Here is a 17899-nt window from a genome sequence, read left to right as displayed (position 1 = left end):
GGATGACTGCTTTCCAGAACAAAACAGCTAAAGCCAGTGAAAATAGAAAGATGGTCTCCAGAGATGGCAAGCCAGTTGTGCCCCCACCCCTTTCCTCCCAAAGCCTGAGCCCAGTATCAGACTGCTTAAAAGTGTCACATCTCTCTGTGTGTACTTTTGGTTGTTTTATTAGGACTCCTGTAACAAAGTACCACAAACTGGGTACTTAACTGAAATCTATTGTCTCACAATTCTGGAGGTAGAAGTCCAAGCTCAAGATGATGGCAGGATTGGTTCCTTTTGAAAGCTGTAAGGGAAAATCTGTTCTATCCCTCTTCTAGCTTCTGGTGGGTTGCTGGCAATCTTTGGCTTGTAGATGCATCACCTACCTCTGCTTTCATGTTCACATGGGTTCTTTCTGTGTACCTTTCTGTGTTCAAATCCCCCCTTTTTGTAAGGACACTAGTCCTATTGGAGTGGAGGCCCGTTCCACTCCAATATGACCTCATCTTAACTAATATCTGCAACGACCCTCCAAATAAGGTCACCTTCTGAAGTGCTGAGGGTTTAGAACTTCAACATATGAGTTTGGGGAGGGGGCACAATTCGACCCATAACAGGTGTGTTCTGATAAAGTTTCAGGAAAATCTTGCCCCATCCCAGCTGCCTACAGAATAAAATGCAAAGCCTGGTGACTTGTGAGGGCCTTCACCATCTGGGCTGCACGACCTAACCGCCTCCCCTCCAGCGCCTCCCCTCTCCCCGCACCCTCTACCCCACGCTGCAGCCACTCTGGACGATTCGTGTTGAACCGCATGTTCCTTGCCTTCTTCACAGGCTCTACTCCCAACCCTCCCGCCCCGCCCCCCATCCGCTCCTCCGCGCAGCCTTCCTCGCTCTCCCTCCGCTCCCGTGTCTTTTCTTAAAGGTCAGTACAGCAGAGCATCGAGGGGCGTGTCCTGCACCCTCCCCTCCAAGCACGCATATCTGCGATTCTTTACGCACCCCAAAGCCTCGCACGATTCCTTCCTTGTTCTGGGAGCTCCCCATCCAAGAGTGTTTCGTGTTCAACGACGCCCAAGCTGGGCTGCCCGAGAGCCCGGCTCCCAGGCCCTCGGTTCTTTACAGTTCGCGAGACTCTTACGCCCCCTGGAGGGCAGGACTCTACCACACAGGAACAGCCACCGGCCACATTAACGGAGACTCCTCTTTATTGCACTTTATTTTCTGGGGGCTGACAGCGGGCGTGCAGAGGGGAGAGGGCAGGGCCACGTCAATGTCTGAGCACCGGCTCAAACCGCGGCCCGTCCCCCCGGAGCCACAGAGGAGGCGGCGGTAGCGGCACAACGGCGCCCGGGGCAGGGGCGCGGCGCTGGCTCTGCGCCTGCGCGGCGGCCCATGGTTAGGATGCCGGCGGCGTGGTTGCCGTTGGCCTGCAGGAGGCGCTGCAGTCGGCCCTGCAGGCCTGGGGGGCCGGGCCGCCGCTTGCCCAGCGTGAGGATGCCGGCGGCGTGGTTGCCCGCGCCGTGCAGCAGCTCGTAGAGGCGGCAGGAGCACGTCTTCTGGCGGCAGCAGTCGGGCAGGGGCTGCGCGGCCGCCTGGGCCGACAGCAGCGCGGGCGGCAGCAGGAGCAGCAGCAGCAGCGACACGGCGACCCAGGACACCTAGGGAGGTGGAGACCCGGCGCTGGGGGTCTTCCCGCCGCGCCCTCAGCCAGCCCCCGAGCCCAGGTCCTGCCCAGGCGGTTGCGCCCGCTCCTGGCCTGCGCCCCGCCCTCGCTGTGCCTTCATTTTCCTGCCTCTTCGCAATGCTGTGTGAAGGGTTGGGCAAGGGGCTCATCTGGCTTCTTTACCTGCGCATCCAAGTCCCAGCACAGCATCTCTCCCAAGAAGCCTTTTGAGACCCCCCTGGGCAGCACGAATCCCTGTCTCCTCTGGGTAGCAGCCTTAACTCTGATTGTGCCCACATTAGCGCGCTTACCACTCCGCCTGAAAACACGTGTGCCCGAGTCTGTCTCTGCACCAGAAGTTTGTACTCTCAGGGAAACAGGCCCCATTGAATCCCACTCCCACTATCCACGGCGGCAAACCTGGGCAAATAAAGGACTAGCAGCACCCAAGTCGTTGTCGCCTTGTTTGCCTGCTCCTTTGCAGGGGACACTGACCTGGGCTTCGGCCCAGTTTCCTACCCTATCAGGGGGCACAGCCTCCTCACTTGTGAACCGGGCATTAAATAATTCCTACTGTGCAGGGTTGCTGGGAGATTGAAACGAGATGACAGGTGCAAACAGCACCTGATGAGTAAGTGCTCAATAAACACGAGCTCTTAGGAGAGCAGAGCACAATAGAACGTTAACCAAGGCAGGTTCTGGGCCAAGAGTCCACCCGGTCCCCTGCCTGCCTCCCTCAGAGCCTTTGTAGGAGAAAACAAAGAGAGGAGACACTTTCAGCCTTTCTTCCAGCCCCCGAGCAAGCACTCTCACTGCCCCCTGGTATGATGCGGCCCCTCCATCCTTAGGTCTTTACCTTTGTAGAGGAAGGGTGCATGGTGTCTGGAGCTCAGAGTGGAGTAGCAGGGAAAGGTGTCGTCTCCAGTGGTCCAAATAGCTAGGAACTTTGAGGCGGTCGACTGTGACCTGCTACCAGGGGCCTGGGGTTTATAATGCTCTGAGGTGGGTGGGGAGAGACAGACACTTTCGTCCACACTGGGGCTAGACAAAGGCAAATCTAAGATTAGCCTTGTACAGGGGGGCCGTCTCCAGGCTGGGCCCCAGGAATGGCCGTCAAGGCAGTCAGAGGCTGGAGTTGGATCACTGTGGCCCTGGTTCCCCCCTTGTCTGTCTGCCTGCTCCTTGGAGATGGGCGGTCTCCGGGCACTAATGAGGCCACCTTGCACCCAGGAATCTGGGAGCACAAAAGAGGCCTTGGCTGGGGTACTGGCCTGGGACAATGTGGGGAGGGGCAGCTGCTAATTAGGGTCAGGAGAGGAGGCAGTCACAAAACCCATTCTTCACAGGTTCTGTGTGTGTGTGTGTGTGTGTGTGTGTGTGTGTGCTGATTGTCTCTGCCCTCGGGGTCTATCAGGCTCCAGGGCCTTCCTCCTCCATGGAAAAAAGGCTTCTGAACTGGCTCTCCTTTCCCCCAGCTCTCTTCCCTCTGCCCCTTCCACTATCCTCCAACATGGAAAATACTGAAAACCAAACCTGGGCAGTGGGGAAAAAGCACCTGGTGCTATCCTGTGACCTCCTTAGCTTCCTTCCTGGAGGGGAGAGATGGGGTCCCATCCCACCATCGGCACTCAGTGAGCCGCCCTGCTGGAGTCTCTCTTGTTCAGAGTATTGTCTGCTGAGCAACTGCTCTGTGTCAGGCCCTGCACCGGACTCTGGAGCGAAGTATGCATAGGACATGCCTAGTTTTCAAAGAGCTCCAAAGTCCAGGTGGGGGTGTGACCCGGTATATAATGGTAGCTCAGTGGGAGAAAGGTCTCTGAAAAGGCCTTTCATGCAAAGAGGATTTCTACCAGGTGAGGTCAGGGGAGAAGGCATTCTGCTGAAGGGAAAACTTCAGCAAAGACCTGGAGGTGACAGTTCTTAACTCATGTGGGATCGTGGGTTGTGGTCCTTGTGGTCATGGCTTCACTCAGAGGGGAGAGGTGGCTGGATGGCAAACAAGGCCCAGGATGGGTCAAGGGTCTTTGAGACTAAGCTGATTAGTCTTGACCCTGTGGTGCTGGGAAGCCCCGTAGGATTTCAGTGGGAAGTAGTCATGGGCTGATGTAGGGATTGGGTGGGTGGCCTGGATGTAGGGCGTGGAATCCAGAAGTAATTCAAGGGCAGAATCAGAGACTTAGAAACAGGTGCTGCATTACTTAGGAGGAGCTGCTGGGCCCTGAGCAAGCCTCACAGCTTCACAGAGCCTCAGTGTCCCTGCTGGTGAGATGGGCAGTTAACCCACATGATCTCTGCGGCTGCTTCCTGCTGTGATGCTTTATCATTTGCAGGACAGCCACTGCCCATGGAAGTGATTCATGGGGGCTGAGTCAGGGCCAGGGAAGCTGGGGACTAGCCCCTTCACATTTAGGTTAAGCTTGGGATGGGGAGAGGTAGGAGGAGGGGACTCTGTGTCTTCTGGGTTGACCTAGCCATGGCAGGGGTCCCTGAGGGCTCCTGAGTGCACACATACATGGAGCCTACCCAGTAGAGAGAGGGGGGAAAGCCCTGGTGATCAGAGCTGAAGGGAGGGGGGAGGGGGCAGGCTGTGGCGGGAACAGAGCAAAAGGGACCACTACAGTTTCCCCAAAAGCAGATCCTGAGTCAAGAATCTGGGTACAAGAGGTTTATTTGGGAGGTGATCCTAGAAAACACATAAGGGAATGGGGACAGGAGGGACGGGAGGAAAGCCATGAGGACTGTGTTAATGAGAGGGCTGCCACTGTGGGCAACTGGTGCAGAATACACTCCAGAACTGCCGCACGGAGGGACAATGAAGCTGAGGTTGGTATTTACAACTCCTGTTGTTCGCTGACTGAGGGTCGCTCCTGGGAACATTAACTCCCAACACGTGCAGCCTGCACAGCGCACTCGGCTGAGACACACGAGCCATCAGCGTGTGTGGGACTTTCTAGCAGTGTCCTCCAGAGTGGGCCGAGGGGCTCCTGTCAGGGCACTGCTGGTGCCTGCTACACCCCTGAAGTCACCTCCTCAAAACTGGCTGATGAGGTTGGACTTCCCTAAGGCCCAGCAGCTCTGATGAGCAACTGATAGGTGACGCAGAATCAAAGACCCTGGCCAAGGGTTTCCCATCCGGACAGGCCCCAGAGGAAAGGGTGCAGCAGCTTTCAGGGGGGCGGAGGGGACAGTGGGCAGGCCTCAGATCAGGACACCACTCTCCTCTGCAGGAGCTGGGCCAGGTGGCTGTCCCTAAGGACCCGGGGCATCTCAGGAGGGAAGGGGGATGAGGGAGAGGCAGCGAGGGCTTCCCGGAGTGCTCTGAAGGCGCCCGGCCCCACCAGGTGGACCCTGGCAGGGCCCACGCTGCCCCGGAACCGCAGGGACTTGTAGCAGGGCGAGGCCTCCTGAAGGCAGTGGTCAAGCTGAGAACAGAAGGGCCTGAATGAGGCTGGTGTGTGGCTGTGTGGGGCGTGGGTGAGATGTACACAACTGTACCAAGTGTATGTGTGGGTAGGAGTTTCATGCGTACATGAGAGTCTGTGGGACTCCCCCCTCCCTTCCCGGAGCCTCAGGAAAGTTCTCCTCCCTGCCCCTACCTCCCCTTCATTCCGCTGTGTCCACTGTGCCTGGGGGCTTGCAGAGTAAAGGGGACATGCAGTCAGATCCTGGTCCTGTCTCATTTACCTTGTCTCGACTTTCCTCCGACAGGTTCCTCAGCCCCCTCAGTGCCACAAACACCTCATAGTGGGGAGCAGAGCCTCCGGAGGAATCTGCAGACAGACCCCGCGCACACTCAGTCCTGTGAATGGGGCAGCTTCCAAAGCTGATGCCCAAGGCCCCACCTCATCCTTCCCCCCTCTGAGGCTCATGGGAAAACAGGGGTTTCTTGGCGTGGAGGTGGGTAGAGGGAGAGGAACCCAGAGCCTAGTGCTGAATATGAAACAGGCCAGGAAAGGAAATGGGGAGACTGCAGCAGGAGGGATGGGAGTTAGACATGGGGAAGGACTTTTGTTAGAAGCAGCAAAGGAGGCTGGGTCTTACCTCCTTCCTAGAGGTCTCTCAGCAGGATGGGTATGGATTGTGGGGCAGTCAACCCAAGAATGGGCGCAGGAGCCGATGGAGAAGCTTACCCAGAACGCTGCTCTCCACACAGACATGGTCCAACAGTTTGGCCCCTGGCCACTGCCCCACTGCCCGGCCCAGGGCCTCAGAGAACATGTCCTCGCCGATGACTTCTCCTCGTACACTCAGGGTCTGGCCCAACCTGGGGAGGAAGGAGAGGGAGGCAGAGGAGCCCAGGGCACAAGGATGGCCCCTCAGCTCCCTGGGAGGTCACCTACCTGCAGATGAACCTGACAACTGGGCACTGATTGTAGGCACCAACCACTCGGACCACATCACCCAGGCGGCACCTGACAGGGTGGGAGTGAGGGTGAGGTCAAGCCCATGGACCCGTTTGCTCCTACCCCAGAGGGCCTGGAGTAGCCAGGGGGTGGGCAGATGATCACCTTGTAAGGCTGGTGTGGTCAGTCAGCACCAGCTCATATTCCTTGTCCTTCTGGGCCTCGGCCAACAGGACAGTGGTGGCAGCCTCTTCCTGGCCTCCCTCCTTGACTGGGAGCAGCTCAATCAAGGGAGCACCAGGGGGCAGGAGGTAAAGCCCACTGGGCTGCTCTGGCCACAGGTTCAGGGCCACCACCCCTGCAGGGAGCAAGCAGCCTCTTTATCTGGTGGTGCCATTGCTTTCTCTCCCTGAAGCCTGGGCCTCAATCCTCTGAGCATCTGATTCTACTGCTCCCCTTCTACCCCCTCCTTCGTGGCTTCCCCAGGCTCAGCACACAGCCTTAGGGCCCTAACTGGGAAGAGGCAGTGGTTCTGGACATGGCAGACCTCAGGGTAAAATGCTGATCTATGTGAACTTGTGCAACCTCCATGAGCCTCAGTTTCTCCATCTGTAAAATGGAACCACTGCTGGTGGGGAAATATACATATACAGGGCATTGGAGAGGGTTCAATGAGATGATAATGTAGGGCTCACTATGTGGCAGCTAGCTGTGTGCTCCCTGTCCCCTGCCCCCAGCTCGCCACCCTTGAGTCTTGCTGACCTCCAGAGGCAGCATACGCAGGCGAGAAGAAGGCTAGCCCTTGGCACCACAAGGCCCCCAGGGCAGCCACAGCCTCGGCCTGGCCTCCTGCATCCAGAGTCACCACCACCTGCAGCTTTGGCCAGAGCCGCAGGGCCAGTCCTCGGGGACCCTGCTCTAGGGCTTCCCGCAGCTCAGCTGCCCGTCTGGGGAGAGGTGCTCCTGGGCTCCCAGCAGCTAGTGCCTCAGCCAGCTCTTCACCATCGGCCCCCAGCCCCGAGAAGATGTCCAGGAGTTCGACTGCCGTCCCGGCTTCCAGTGCCCGCAGCCCTGGGGACCTCAGTGCCTCCAGCAGCAGGGCCCCAGGGTCCTTGGCTCCCGGGGGGCTAACCCGGCTGAGGGCATGCCAAGGCCAGGGGAGGGGGCAGGGCCAGGGGGATGTGGGAGTCAAGCAGGCTGTGCCCCCTGGAGCCAGTGCTTCTGGGTAGGCCTTGTTTAGGGCTGCCAGGCCCAGTAAGGTGGCCTGGGGGGAGACAAGAGAGGGCGTTGGTTCCCAGCCTGAGCCAGACCCTGAGCTCCCAGTTTGGGGATTCTTTGCCCACCCTGATGGGAGGGTGTGGCTGCAAGTAGGGGTCTATGGTGGGGCTGGGCTCCAGCCTTCTCAGTTTACCTGCAGAGAGGCCTCCCCATGGTGCCGTTTTGAGGTAGGGGGCAGGAGCTGCTCCCCACCCTCTTCCTCCTGGGCCTGCCTGGCCTTGGTCAGAGGGAGATGATTCCGGAAGGTGCTCATATCTGTAGCCCCAAAGACACCATAAATTCCTCATCAAGCCACAGAGTTTCCCAAGAGCTACAGACGAGGTTGGTGAGACCCCTGAGGAGGGACATGAACAGGCCTGGGGGAAAGGGGCTACCAGGGTCCAGCATGGGGAAATTCATCTTGAACAATCCTGAGCCTGGGGGGGGTCCCTGGGCCAGGCCTCTCTGTGTTGGCAGCAGAAGAGGGAAAGGGAGGTCTTTGGATTCTGGAATCTGACTGTCCTGTGGGCTTTCTTTCTCTTTGGGCCACCTCCCCAAACCCTGGAAAACACACCTGTGCTCCCCCTGAGGGGACAGCGGGGCCCCGGGGCTCCCTTCAGACACCGCCTCAGGGCCTGCTGCTGGCTCTGGCCCACATGCAGCGTGCTCTGCTCCAGTCTCCGCTGTTGCCAGGCAGCTGCCCAGCACAGGGCCCCCCATGCCACGCGGTGCTGGAGGCTGGCAAGCCAGGGCAGCCTGGGACCCTGGGACTGCTGCTGCTGGAGCATGGCCAGTGGTGGCAGCAGCAGCAGCAGCAGCAGCAGCAGCAGCACCATCTCGGGGCAGCTCCTGGGAGGAAGATTGAGGCCGCAGGGGATAACCCATCTCTTACCACCCCCGCCCCCATTCTACCGCGCACAGGAAAACCAAGGACAAAGTAAGTTTAGGAAGAAGCCAGGACCCCTGTCAGGCAGGTGAAGCAGAAGAGAGAACATCAGGCTATAGAGTCACACTGACCTGAGTTCGGATCCTGGCTCTGCCCCTTGCTACCTGTATGGCCCCAGGTAGTTCAGGTGGCTGCTCTGAGTTCCGGCCCCCTATCTGTCAAATGGGAATATAATACCCCCCTCAGAAGGTGCAGAAAGGGCTTGGCATGGTGCCTGGCACACAGCGGTGGCTTAACGAATGACAGGTTTTGCCAAGTGGCTCTGCTTTGTCCCAGGATCCACCCTGTCCCAGCTCCATGTCCTTCCTGAGCCCTGGACAGTGGTTCATATCCCACAAGCACCTGTCACAGCCCACTTGTGTCTACTCCCAGCACCCAGGGCCCCCTCAGCACCCTGGTCTCAGTATACAGCTGGCCAGAAAGGGCCATAGCTTTGCCGCACTGGGCGTCACAACAGGGAAATCCGGCCACTGGGCCTGAGGGAGGAGCTGGGGTGGGGGGTGCTCTTAAAGGAGCAGGCTGCCTAAGGGGGACATGCTGGGTGCTGGCCCAAACGGGCAGATGTGGGAAGCTAGGGCTAGAATAGCATAGTCCTCAAACTTGTGCAGGTGAAGGAAGAGAAAACTGACTGTGGAAAGAGCGCCAGGAAGCAGCTTCAGCTGGGGGTGGGGCACACCCCGTCCTGGAGCAAGTTCAAGCTTGAGAACTGTTAGAACCAACATTTTCTCCCAACCCAGAATCCTCTCCACAGAGGTAGTAGAGAAAGAAAAACATTTTTGTTATTGAAGAAATTAAGCCAGAATGTGATGTGCATCCCGGGCAATCTGCTAAGAGATTGCAGACAGAAAAGAATCTCACTCCTGTTTATAGCCAAGCAGGTAGAACCCATCACACAGTGTTCTCAAGATAAATGATAACTAGTCCTCAGGTCAGAGAACCTGAGGGCATCACCTGTAACACGTAGTTCATCCTAACTTTACCTGGCAATTGGGCTCACCATATGCGTTGGCTTATTGGCTTTATCCCAAGGAAAAACTTTTATATGACACAAGGTCATTTTGCAACTTGGAGCAAGGCACCCGCCAAAGTTAGGCTCTTACTCTCTTGCTGTGAAGTTTGAGAAGCTACGCTCTAGAATGAAGTTCTTCTGCTGTCCATGGTTAAGCTCTCCCTCCCTCCTGTGCTCTTGACCCAGGCTCTTAGACACTAACACCCCTCCCTCGTCCTCTCACCTGCCTCTATGTCTTGCAGCATCTCTCCCTTCTTTTCACAGCTGAGCTCTTTTGCACAGGTTTGCTCTCACAGTCTACTCCACCTTGCTTTCACTTCTTTATTTCTTGCTGAGATCTTGCACTTGTTTTTTAAAAAAATACTAGATATAATTCACACAAATCACCCATTTAAAGTGTACAATTCAATGGTTTCTAGTATACTCACAGACACGTGTGACACCAAGTCAATTTTATAACATTTTCATCACCTCAAAAGTAACCCTGTACCCTTTAGCTATACACTTCAATTTCTTCTCAGCTTTCTCCACCACAGCCCTAAGCAACCACGAGTAAAGTTTCTGTCTCTATAGATTTGCCTATCCTGGGCATTTCACGTAAATGGAATCATATAACACATGGTCTTTTGCTTCTGGCTTCTTTCACTTAGCATAATGTTTTCAAGGTTCTTCTGTGTGGTACTGTGTATCAGCAGTTCATTCCTTTTTGTTGCCAAGTAATATTCCATTGAACGTAACACCATCCAATTGATGGGCATTTGGTTCATTTCCATTCTTTGGCTAATATATATAGTGCTGTTATGAACATTTATGTACACATTTTGGGGGGGGGGACATATATTTTAATTTTTCTTGTGTAGAGACCCAGGAGTGGAATAGCTGGGTTGTATAATAACTCTTTTTTAACTGTTTAAGAAACGGCTAAACTGGCTTCCAAAGTAGCAGCTTCATTTTACCTCCCCACCAGCAGTGTATGAGGGTTCTGATTTCTCTATAAGTGTTCTTGCTAACACTTACTATCTGACCTTTTGATTTAACCATCCTAGTGGGGTGTGAAGTGACTTGAGTTTAATTTTAATTTTCATGATGACTAATGATGTTGAGCATCTTTTTATGTGTTTAGTAGCCATTCATATATCTTCTTTGAGAAATGTCTTTTCAGATCCTTTATTTTTAATTGGGTTGTCCTTTTATTATTAAGTTGTAAGAGTTCTTTGTACACTTTACATACAAGTCCCCTATGATTTGCAAGTATTTTCTCCCACTCTGTGGGCTGTCTTTTCATTTTCTTGATAGTGTCCTTTATGTTGGGAAAACTTCCTGGGATGTACAGAAACTGACCTTCAAAGGAGGACAGGGCTGAGAGACCAAAGAAAAGAGGCTGACAAGGAATTAAACAGTTTATCAAGAGAACTTACTGACAGAAGCAGTCTTGGGAAGCATCCAGAGATGGATCTCCACACCTGAAAGGGGATGGGAGCTTGAAATATATAGTCTTCAGGAACACAGGTGGTTTGTAGCCAAGTGGTACATGCTTGTTAAGAGCTGCATTCCAAAGCACTAATCAACAAAATGGGCCTACTTATCTATGTAAGAAGATTCCTTTTGGGTGACACAAATGTAATTTTCTCTGTGAAAATGCTAAATTTATAAGGACAGGAGTGACCTCTACCATCAAGGGTACTCCTTTGAGGTTGAAGAATTAAGAAAAAGGTTTTTTCCAAAACAAAAATTGATATTCTTTAAATGTTTGGTGGAATTCAGTGGTAAAGCCATCTAGGCCAGGGCTTGTCTTTGTAGGTAGCTTTTAATAGTACCCACAAAGAAAATCAGTTTGTTATAAATCTATTCATATTATCTATTTCTTTTTGAGTCAGTTTCAGTAGTTTGGCATCTTTCTAGGTACTTGTCCATTTCACCTAAATTACCTAATATATAAGCATATAATTGTTCATAGTAAGCCTTTAATTTCTGTAAGGTCTGTAGTAATGTCTCCTCTTTTATTTCTGATTCTCTTTTTCCTGGTCAATCTAGCAAAAGATTGTCAATGTTGATCTTTCCAAGGACTTATTTTTGGTTTCGTTGACTTTATTGTTTTTCTACCCCCTATTTCATTAATTTCTGCTCTGCTCTATTTATTATTTCCTTCTGCTTGCTTTAGATTTTGCTTTTGTTTTTTGGGGTGGTGTGTTTTTTTTTTCAGTGTCTTAAGGTGGAAGGTTGTGTTATTGAGATTTTTTCCTTTTTAACATAGGTCTTAACAGCCATAAATTTTTCAAGCAGTTTTAGCTGCATCCCATAAGTTTTATGTTGTGTATTTTCATTTACCTCAAAGTATTTTCTAATTTCCCTTTTGATTTCTTCTTTGACCCATTGGTTATTTAGGAGTGTATTATTTTATTTCCATATATTTATAAATTTTCCGGGGCTTTTTATTATTTTAGTGAGTGGCTGGATTATTTTAGTGAGTTCATCTATTCCCCAGCACCCACCTCACCCATAGTGTGAAGCCTCTGTTATTGTTCCTCTGAGGAGCACAGACTTGAGCATGCCTAGTCACCTTAGCACAATAGTGATTTTAACAGGTCTCTTTCCGTGACCACACCCAACTGTTAAGCTACACTAATTATTAGCTAATTGCTCCCCCCCCCCCTTCTTCTTCTCAACAATGCCCTGGGGAATAAATTGCTCCACAATCTGATCAATCAAATTCAGGCTTTTTAAAAGGGATAGTTTGAAGGTCAGCTCTTGAGATTTGTTCTGATCCCAAGAGAGCTCCTCCCCGCTGTCTTTCCCCATTTCTCTCAGCAAACTAGCCTGCCCAGGTTAGTCTATATTTCCAATGAAGCTATCATGCTCCTGCCAACTGTCTTTCACCACAACCTCCACTGTTTTTGAGAGCCCCCTTAAGCTTGAACTTCTCTTGCAAATGCATTCAGTTCCTTTGAGGAGATATTCAGAGCTCTCTGTTCTATAGCCTGCCTCTCCCCTCTGGCGCAAAATCTCTGTGCCTCGGCTCTGGTCTCTGGTGTTGGGGGCACACTTCTGAGTGAGGTGCCCACTTCCAAAGCTGATGCCTTCTCCTTTCTTAACTCCTATTTGTTCCTTATGAGCCAGCTCAAGTTGTTCAGTACCCTTCCTCTGTGTTCTTTTGTATTGGACGATGGCCTTGGGATACCTTGATTAATAGCAGCATGAACCAGTATCTTATCATAATGGGTTGTGTTGGCTGCCTTTCCCTGACTGCAGTCCTCTTGAGGGCAGGAAACATTTCCCATTCCCACACACAATGCCTGGCTCAGGGCAGGCACTCTAAGTGTGTCGGATTTTAAAGATGAGCTTCCTGACAGGACGAGCGTGGCATCCAGAGGCCGGGAGGTAAAGACTATCATTCTAATTTTCAGAACGTCGTATGAGCAGGAAGGTAAGAAATGCCCCCCATCTGCCATCAAAACTGGAGCCAATTCCAAACTCATTCCTCCTTTCGGAGGCACACTGATGATTTCCAACTTTTCCCTTTCGGACCACCCGCCCTCGCCACCTGATGGGGAAAATAAAATAACAGGACTCAATGTTGTCCCTTCAGGGGAAACCTTTATTGTAACATAAAATACACTATTTTGTGATTGCCCCAAGTAAAATTGTACACAATACTTTTCTGGTGGCTATATACTAATCTGCCTCAACACTAAAATATGTATCTGAAATAATTTCACAAAGTTTTAAAAAGAAAAGTTATAAAAAGTATACTTCCATTTTGAGTTATATTCACTTTGATTCCCCACCACCCCCTACAAAACCCTGCACATCGCACACATGGAGCTGGCACACTCTGGTGACTCGTGTGTGTCTGGGAGCGAGCGAGAGGCGGAGGCGGAGGCGGTGGCGGCTTCCCACGGCCTCTTCTGGTTTGCAGGGACAGGGAGGAGGGAGAAAGTGTAATGCAGACAGCGAGCGCATCTTTCAGTCAAAAATCTGTCCCACAGATAGGCACAGGCTCAGGAAAACTGAGGACAGTTCAGACACTGGACAAGCATGGGAACCCCACACTCGGTACCCGTCCCCCCAACCCCACTGCCCACTGCAAAGTGAGGGCGCTCCCTCAGCATGCCCTAGGGCTGGGTCCACTACCAATCTGAAAGTGGTCCATCCCTGAGCCCTGTCCCCCCCGCTGGGACAGTGAGGCCATCACCGTGAGGCAGGTGTTGGTGAAGCCTGAGTGACAGGCAGGCGGGGGCTCTTTGAGACTGGGTCTGAGAGCAGTCAGGCTTCCTTTTCACCTTTCCCCAAGACTCCCATCCTCACAGGTGGAATTTCAATCTAATCCTGAGGGGTACGTAAAGGGCTTAGCAGCATCCTCTATCAATGCTGGTATCCATGGAGGGGTCAGCCTGCTCCTCAGAGGCAGAGAAATTCTACTTCCTGGCATAGAAAAATAAATCAGTGTATGAAACCAAGCCAGGGCAAACAGCAGCTTTTAAAAAGTCATCTTCCAATAAATAATTTACTACAGAGAAATAGTTTCCTTTAACATCAAAACACTGATAAGTTCAGAAGTTATTTTTGTAAAAAAAATATGTTTATTTACTTACATGTATAAAAATAAGGTTTTTAGGGCCATTCTCTCCTGGGCATGCTCATGTCCTTTTGGAGAGGGGTCCAGAGGTGGCCTTGTAGGCCTAACCCAAAAGCTATACCTGCTCCCCTCTCTTCCCACCTGCCTGCCATAGCCCATTCCTTCTTTCTGGTATAAGGCTATGGAAGAAACTATGGACAAAATTATGCTGAGGCTTTTTGTTTTTGCAGCTTCCCAAGCTTTCAGCAAACCCGCTGACTGCGTTTCCCCAAATTACCAATGCCTGACACCCAGCACCCTGCACCAGGTGGGCAACAACACCTGCTGAACATGCTGGCCCTGGGTTCAGGCCACACTCCTGCCACCCACTCCCCGAGACATAGTGCATGAACAGTGAAGGGAAATGAGGTGACCTGGGTATGAATGGCACGGGACTCGGCACAGGAAGAAAGAATTTTGATGTCAAATTAAGGTGGGAAGGAGAAAATAAGTCCCAATTTAGAAACAAAAACACCATTCAGCATTTGCAAAAAGCTGTTATCAATAAGCCTTCCAGCGCGGAGGAAGGATGGGCAGACTGGACGGCAGCTTCCCTGGGCGACAAGGCAACAAACACTCTGGGCGCCTGCGAGTCAGGGCTGGGCATTCCACTCCGGCCGCAACACAAAGGACATCAGCACTGTAAGCTTCGGTTACGTGACCCTCTCTTCTTTCCTCTAGCTCATCTGCACATGTGCGCACACAGAGGAACTGAGTGAGAGGAGGAGGGCCGGAGACACAGGGAGGGAAGGCGGGACGGAGAGAACAGTAAGATGGGTTAAGTGTTATTTAAAAAGCCACTGCCCATCCGAAGACCCCCTGACTCCCCTTGACCCAAAAATCCTCCTATGTTACCCCTTTTCCCATCGCTACCCAGGGAAATGGGGTAGGGGGAAAGGGCAGGGAGGACTGGCTTTCTTTGTCGAAAGGCGGTTTCCACATTTCAGAAGAAAAGCAGAGATAATCATGGTTATATAACAATTGCTTTGGCAGGCACGGCGACAGAGACTCACCAGAGAGGGGGTGCTTTCTCCTCTTTGTCTTTTTCTTACTTGAACAGCCACATGGCAAAGTTCAGCCACCCTCAAGACACAGGGCCAAGTTCTAGGGTCCATGGAACTAACTGCCTTTTTGCACGAGGTTAAAACCACCACAGCCTCTGTTTGTGGCCCCAAATGCTGCAGCTAAACTCTGGACAGCAAGGGGGAGAAACACCGCAACGTACAAACACACACACGCACACACACACACACACACACACACTCCCTTCACTGGTGCCACCATGCACAGAAACACTAAGGTCACAACTAGTATTAACACTTCACATTATGAGTATTGTTTCCAAAGAGAAGCGATTCATGGAATTAAAACATCCACAAGAGTAACTCCTCCGGCGAGGATGACGAAGCTGAAGATGGAGATGCGAGGTCACGACTGCGCATGAGGGATCCACTGAGTGTCCATAGGTCGGCCTAAGAGTTCCTCCACACGGCGCGCCACGTCCATTGTGTCGTCCAGATCAAAGTCCCCATCGGTCTCCAGGCCCGGGTCAGGGCTTGGGAGGGAAAGGGAAGAGATGAAGGGGAAGGGAACAGTTGTCAGGGGCCAATGATGAGGAACAGAGACCACCCCACACCCTGCACCCCTCCAGGGGAGCAGCCAAGACTGCCTTTACCCTCAGCCCAGGCTTCACGGCGAAAAGAGCCACTTCTGATCTCAACGCTTGGGAATAAAAGTCCTTCGCTACCTGGACAGAGAGACTCAGACTACCCACCCCCCATTAACCACTATGCTGTATACCTGAAACTAATACAAAATAGTATTGAATATAACCTGTAATTGAAAAAAATAAAAAATTAAAAAATAAAAATACCCCCCCCATCCCAGCTGCCCCTAACACTGGCTTTCCAGACACATTTAAACCCCATCTAGTCCTTATACAGAACAAGAAAAACATCCATTTGGAGAGCAGGTGATATCTGCCCAACCCCACTCTAAACTACCAACATCTTCTGATCAAATCTCTCCCTCTCACCTGAGCACATGCCAGAGCCCAGCCTTGGCTGGGTGGTCTCAGACCTAGAGGAGCTCGGGATTCCTTGACCCACCAGCCCTCCAGGGGTCCCGCCCAAGGCCAAGTGCCCAGCCCCCCCCCCCAATGAAGCCCCATAAGAACACAACCTACTTCTGTGGGTACATGTTGTAATGAGTCGGGGGGCACACAACAGGAGAGGGGGCCTGGTCCATGTAGGTGGCACTGCCCCCAGCAGCGTCTGCAGATGTCACAAACCTGGAGGAAGAAGCAGAGCAGAGCCTCAGCAGACTCAGGGCAGCAGCTGACTTGGGGAGGGGCTCAGGGGGCATCTTTATGCCTTTTTTAAGTAGAAGGACAAAGTGCCCACTGGGCGTGGGGCTCCGGCTGCAGGAGTGGGGCCCTGGGTACTGGCCCCATGGTGACCACACCCAGTTCCCTCCCCAGGGCTGAGTCAGGTTTTAGGGGGAAGGGAACGCTGGGCATGTTAATGGAAGAGGGGGTGACCCTGAGGACAGCCAGGGGAGAAGAGGGGCAGCAGGAGACCAGAGCTGGACCCTGGACACTTACTCAGGGACCACTTGCTTGATCTGCGGCTTCACGTATCCGTCCACTGCTTTAGCTGCCGAGGGGGGAATGGTGATGAGAATCAAAGTTCTCAAATGAAATAAAAATAAAATCTCCCTTATGAATCACATCTTTTCTTAGGATAGGACACAGCCACCTAATTTTGTCTTAGGATCTGATATAAGCACTTAACATTTCAATCTGTTAGGACGACCTGGCATAGAAAAGCCTTGATACTAAAACTGCCAGTGAAGAGATGTTTCAAGTTGGCTTGGATGTGCTTGTAAACTCTTCAAACCACAGAAAATATATACGTCAATACAAATCGAAATCACGCAAAAGATATATAAACAGTTGTCGGGGGTCGCACAGAAAACTCTAAGCATCAGAGAGGAATTAATTTGACTTGATGATCTCAGAGCTTACTCAGAGTATCTACTCTTTGGGAAAGGGAATGTCACTCAGGTGTCTGCGAGCTCTTTCATGCCCCTGGGGTTTCTGCATTTGGGGGTAATCTGATGGTCACTCATTCCAGGGAGGGCAGTCTATGCCTTGTGGCTGGTTGGAAAGGATGCTGGTGTGTGTGTCTCTCCCACTCTCCGCAGAATCCCACTGGGATGGGGCCAGCTAGGGGATAAGCCTGGAAGTGACCTGGTCAGCCATAGTTACAACTTTTTAAAAGGCTGATTATGGAAATCCAGTTAAGTAGGTGGTAGGAATGTGACAGTCTGAAGTCGGCGAATGAAGTGTTGTTTCCTGGGAAGGCGAGTATGGGAATAAGTGTAATCCTGACTCTGTTAGACAATGAATGTACCACTATGGTCAACAGGATGCGACAGCCTGAGACACTGACATGCTACATGGTCCACAAATTGTTTGATATCCTAACCTGCTTCTTCTAGGCTTCAAGTGCCAGGGGGGCAACCTCTTCATAACATCTCATGCTTTTTGTGCTTTACAGTCTACAGAGAATTTTATAGATTGACAGAAAAGATAAAAACCAAAGAAATGCTGTAAAAAAATAGGATTTAATAATCTAGATTAGCTGTGTTAACAAAAAACAGCAGTGAGATATATTTAACCCAAAATACCATATAAATCTGAAAGTATTTTGGCTTTTAGAAATATAACCATCATGTTAGGGTGGGAAGGCATGGCATTTGGAAAAAGGTTGACAGACTGGGCTATCCAGCCCAACTACAAATCCTTATAAAACTTACATGTTAAAAGAACAACCACACGCTGAGAAAAATATTTGCTATATATAATCAAGGGTCTATTTACTATAGAAAACTATTTAAACATCATTAAGAAAAAAAGGGACTCGACAAGAAATATATGCAAGGGACATGAATGCACTTCACGGGAAAAAGTACAAATGGCTCATAACACGGAGGTTAAGAAATACAGGCTCTGGTGCTAGACTCTCTAAGCTCAGTCCTGGCTTGGCCTCTTCCTAGCTGCGTGACTTTTGGTCAAATT

At 51.6% G+C, this 17899-nt stretch overlaps 3 protein-coding genes across 4 annotated transcripts in view; all 3 read right to left on the bottom strand.

Moving 5' to 3' along the window:
- Positions 1–1271: 1271 nt before the first annotated feature.
- HCRT (hypocretin neuropeptide precursor) lies at positions 1272–2525 on the bottom strand. Its single transcript, XM_016202016.2, has 2 exons — positions 2505–2525; positions 1272–1643 (listed from the first exon to the last, which is right to left on the bottom strand). Exons 1-2 carry the CDS (start codon positions 2523–2525, stop codon positions 1272–1274), a joined length of 393 nt encoding a protein of 130 aa, XP_016057502.2.
- A 1852-nt stretch (positions 2526–4377) lies between these two features.
- On the bottom strand, positions 4378–8421 carry GHDC (GH3 domain containing). Its single transcript, XM_016202046.2, has 9 exons — positions 8266–8421; positions 7823–8097; positions 7403–7524; positions 6754–7255; positions 6157–6349; positions 5989–6060; positions 5779–5912; positions 5333–5418; positions 4378–5070 (listed from the first exon to the last, which is right to left on the bottom strand). The coding sequence occupies exons 2-9, from the start codon at positions 8082–8084 to the stop codon at positions 4852–4854; spliced, it is 1590 nt and encodes a 529-aa protein (XP_016057532.2). The 5' UTR covers positions 8085–8097; positions 8266–8421; the 3' UTR covers positions 4378–4851.
- A 5350-nt stretch (positions 8422–13771) lies between these two features.
- The window catches only part of LOC107528845 (signal transducer and activator of transcription 5B), a 55200-nt gene continuing 51072 nt past the window's right edge, over positions 13772–17899 (bottom strand). For both annotated transcript variants that reach the window (XM_087826101.1, XM_087826102.1), the window contains 3 exons: positions 16421–16472; positions 16004–16108; positions 13772–15373 (listed from right to left, as the gene is read on the bottom strand). In XM_087826101.1, the coding sequence (XP_087682227.1) occupies positions 15247–15373; positions 16004–16108; positions 16421–16472 (284 nt within the window). In that variant the 3' untranslated portion in view covers positions 13772–15246. The remainder of the gene's footprint in view (positions 15374–16003; positions 16109–16420; positions 16473–17899) is intronic.

This window comes from Miniopterus natalensis, chromosome 17, assembly GCF_054644295.1.
Source record: "Miniopterus natalensis isolate mMinNat1 chromosome 17, mMinNat1.hap1, whole genome shotgun sequence".
NCBI classification, from domain to species: domain Eukaryota; kingdom Metazoa; phylum Chordata; class Mammalia; order Chiroptera; family Miniopteridae; genus Miniopterus; species Miniopterus natalensis.
The sequence above is the reverse complement of the archived record's forward strand: the minus strand, read 5'-3'. Positions and strand labels throughout refer to the sequence as shown.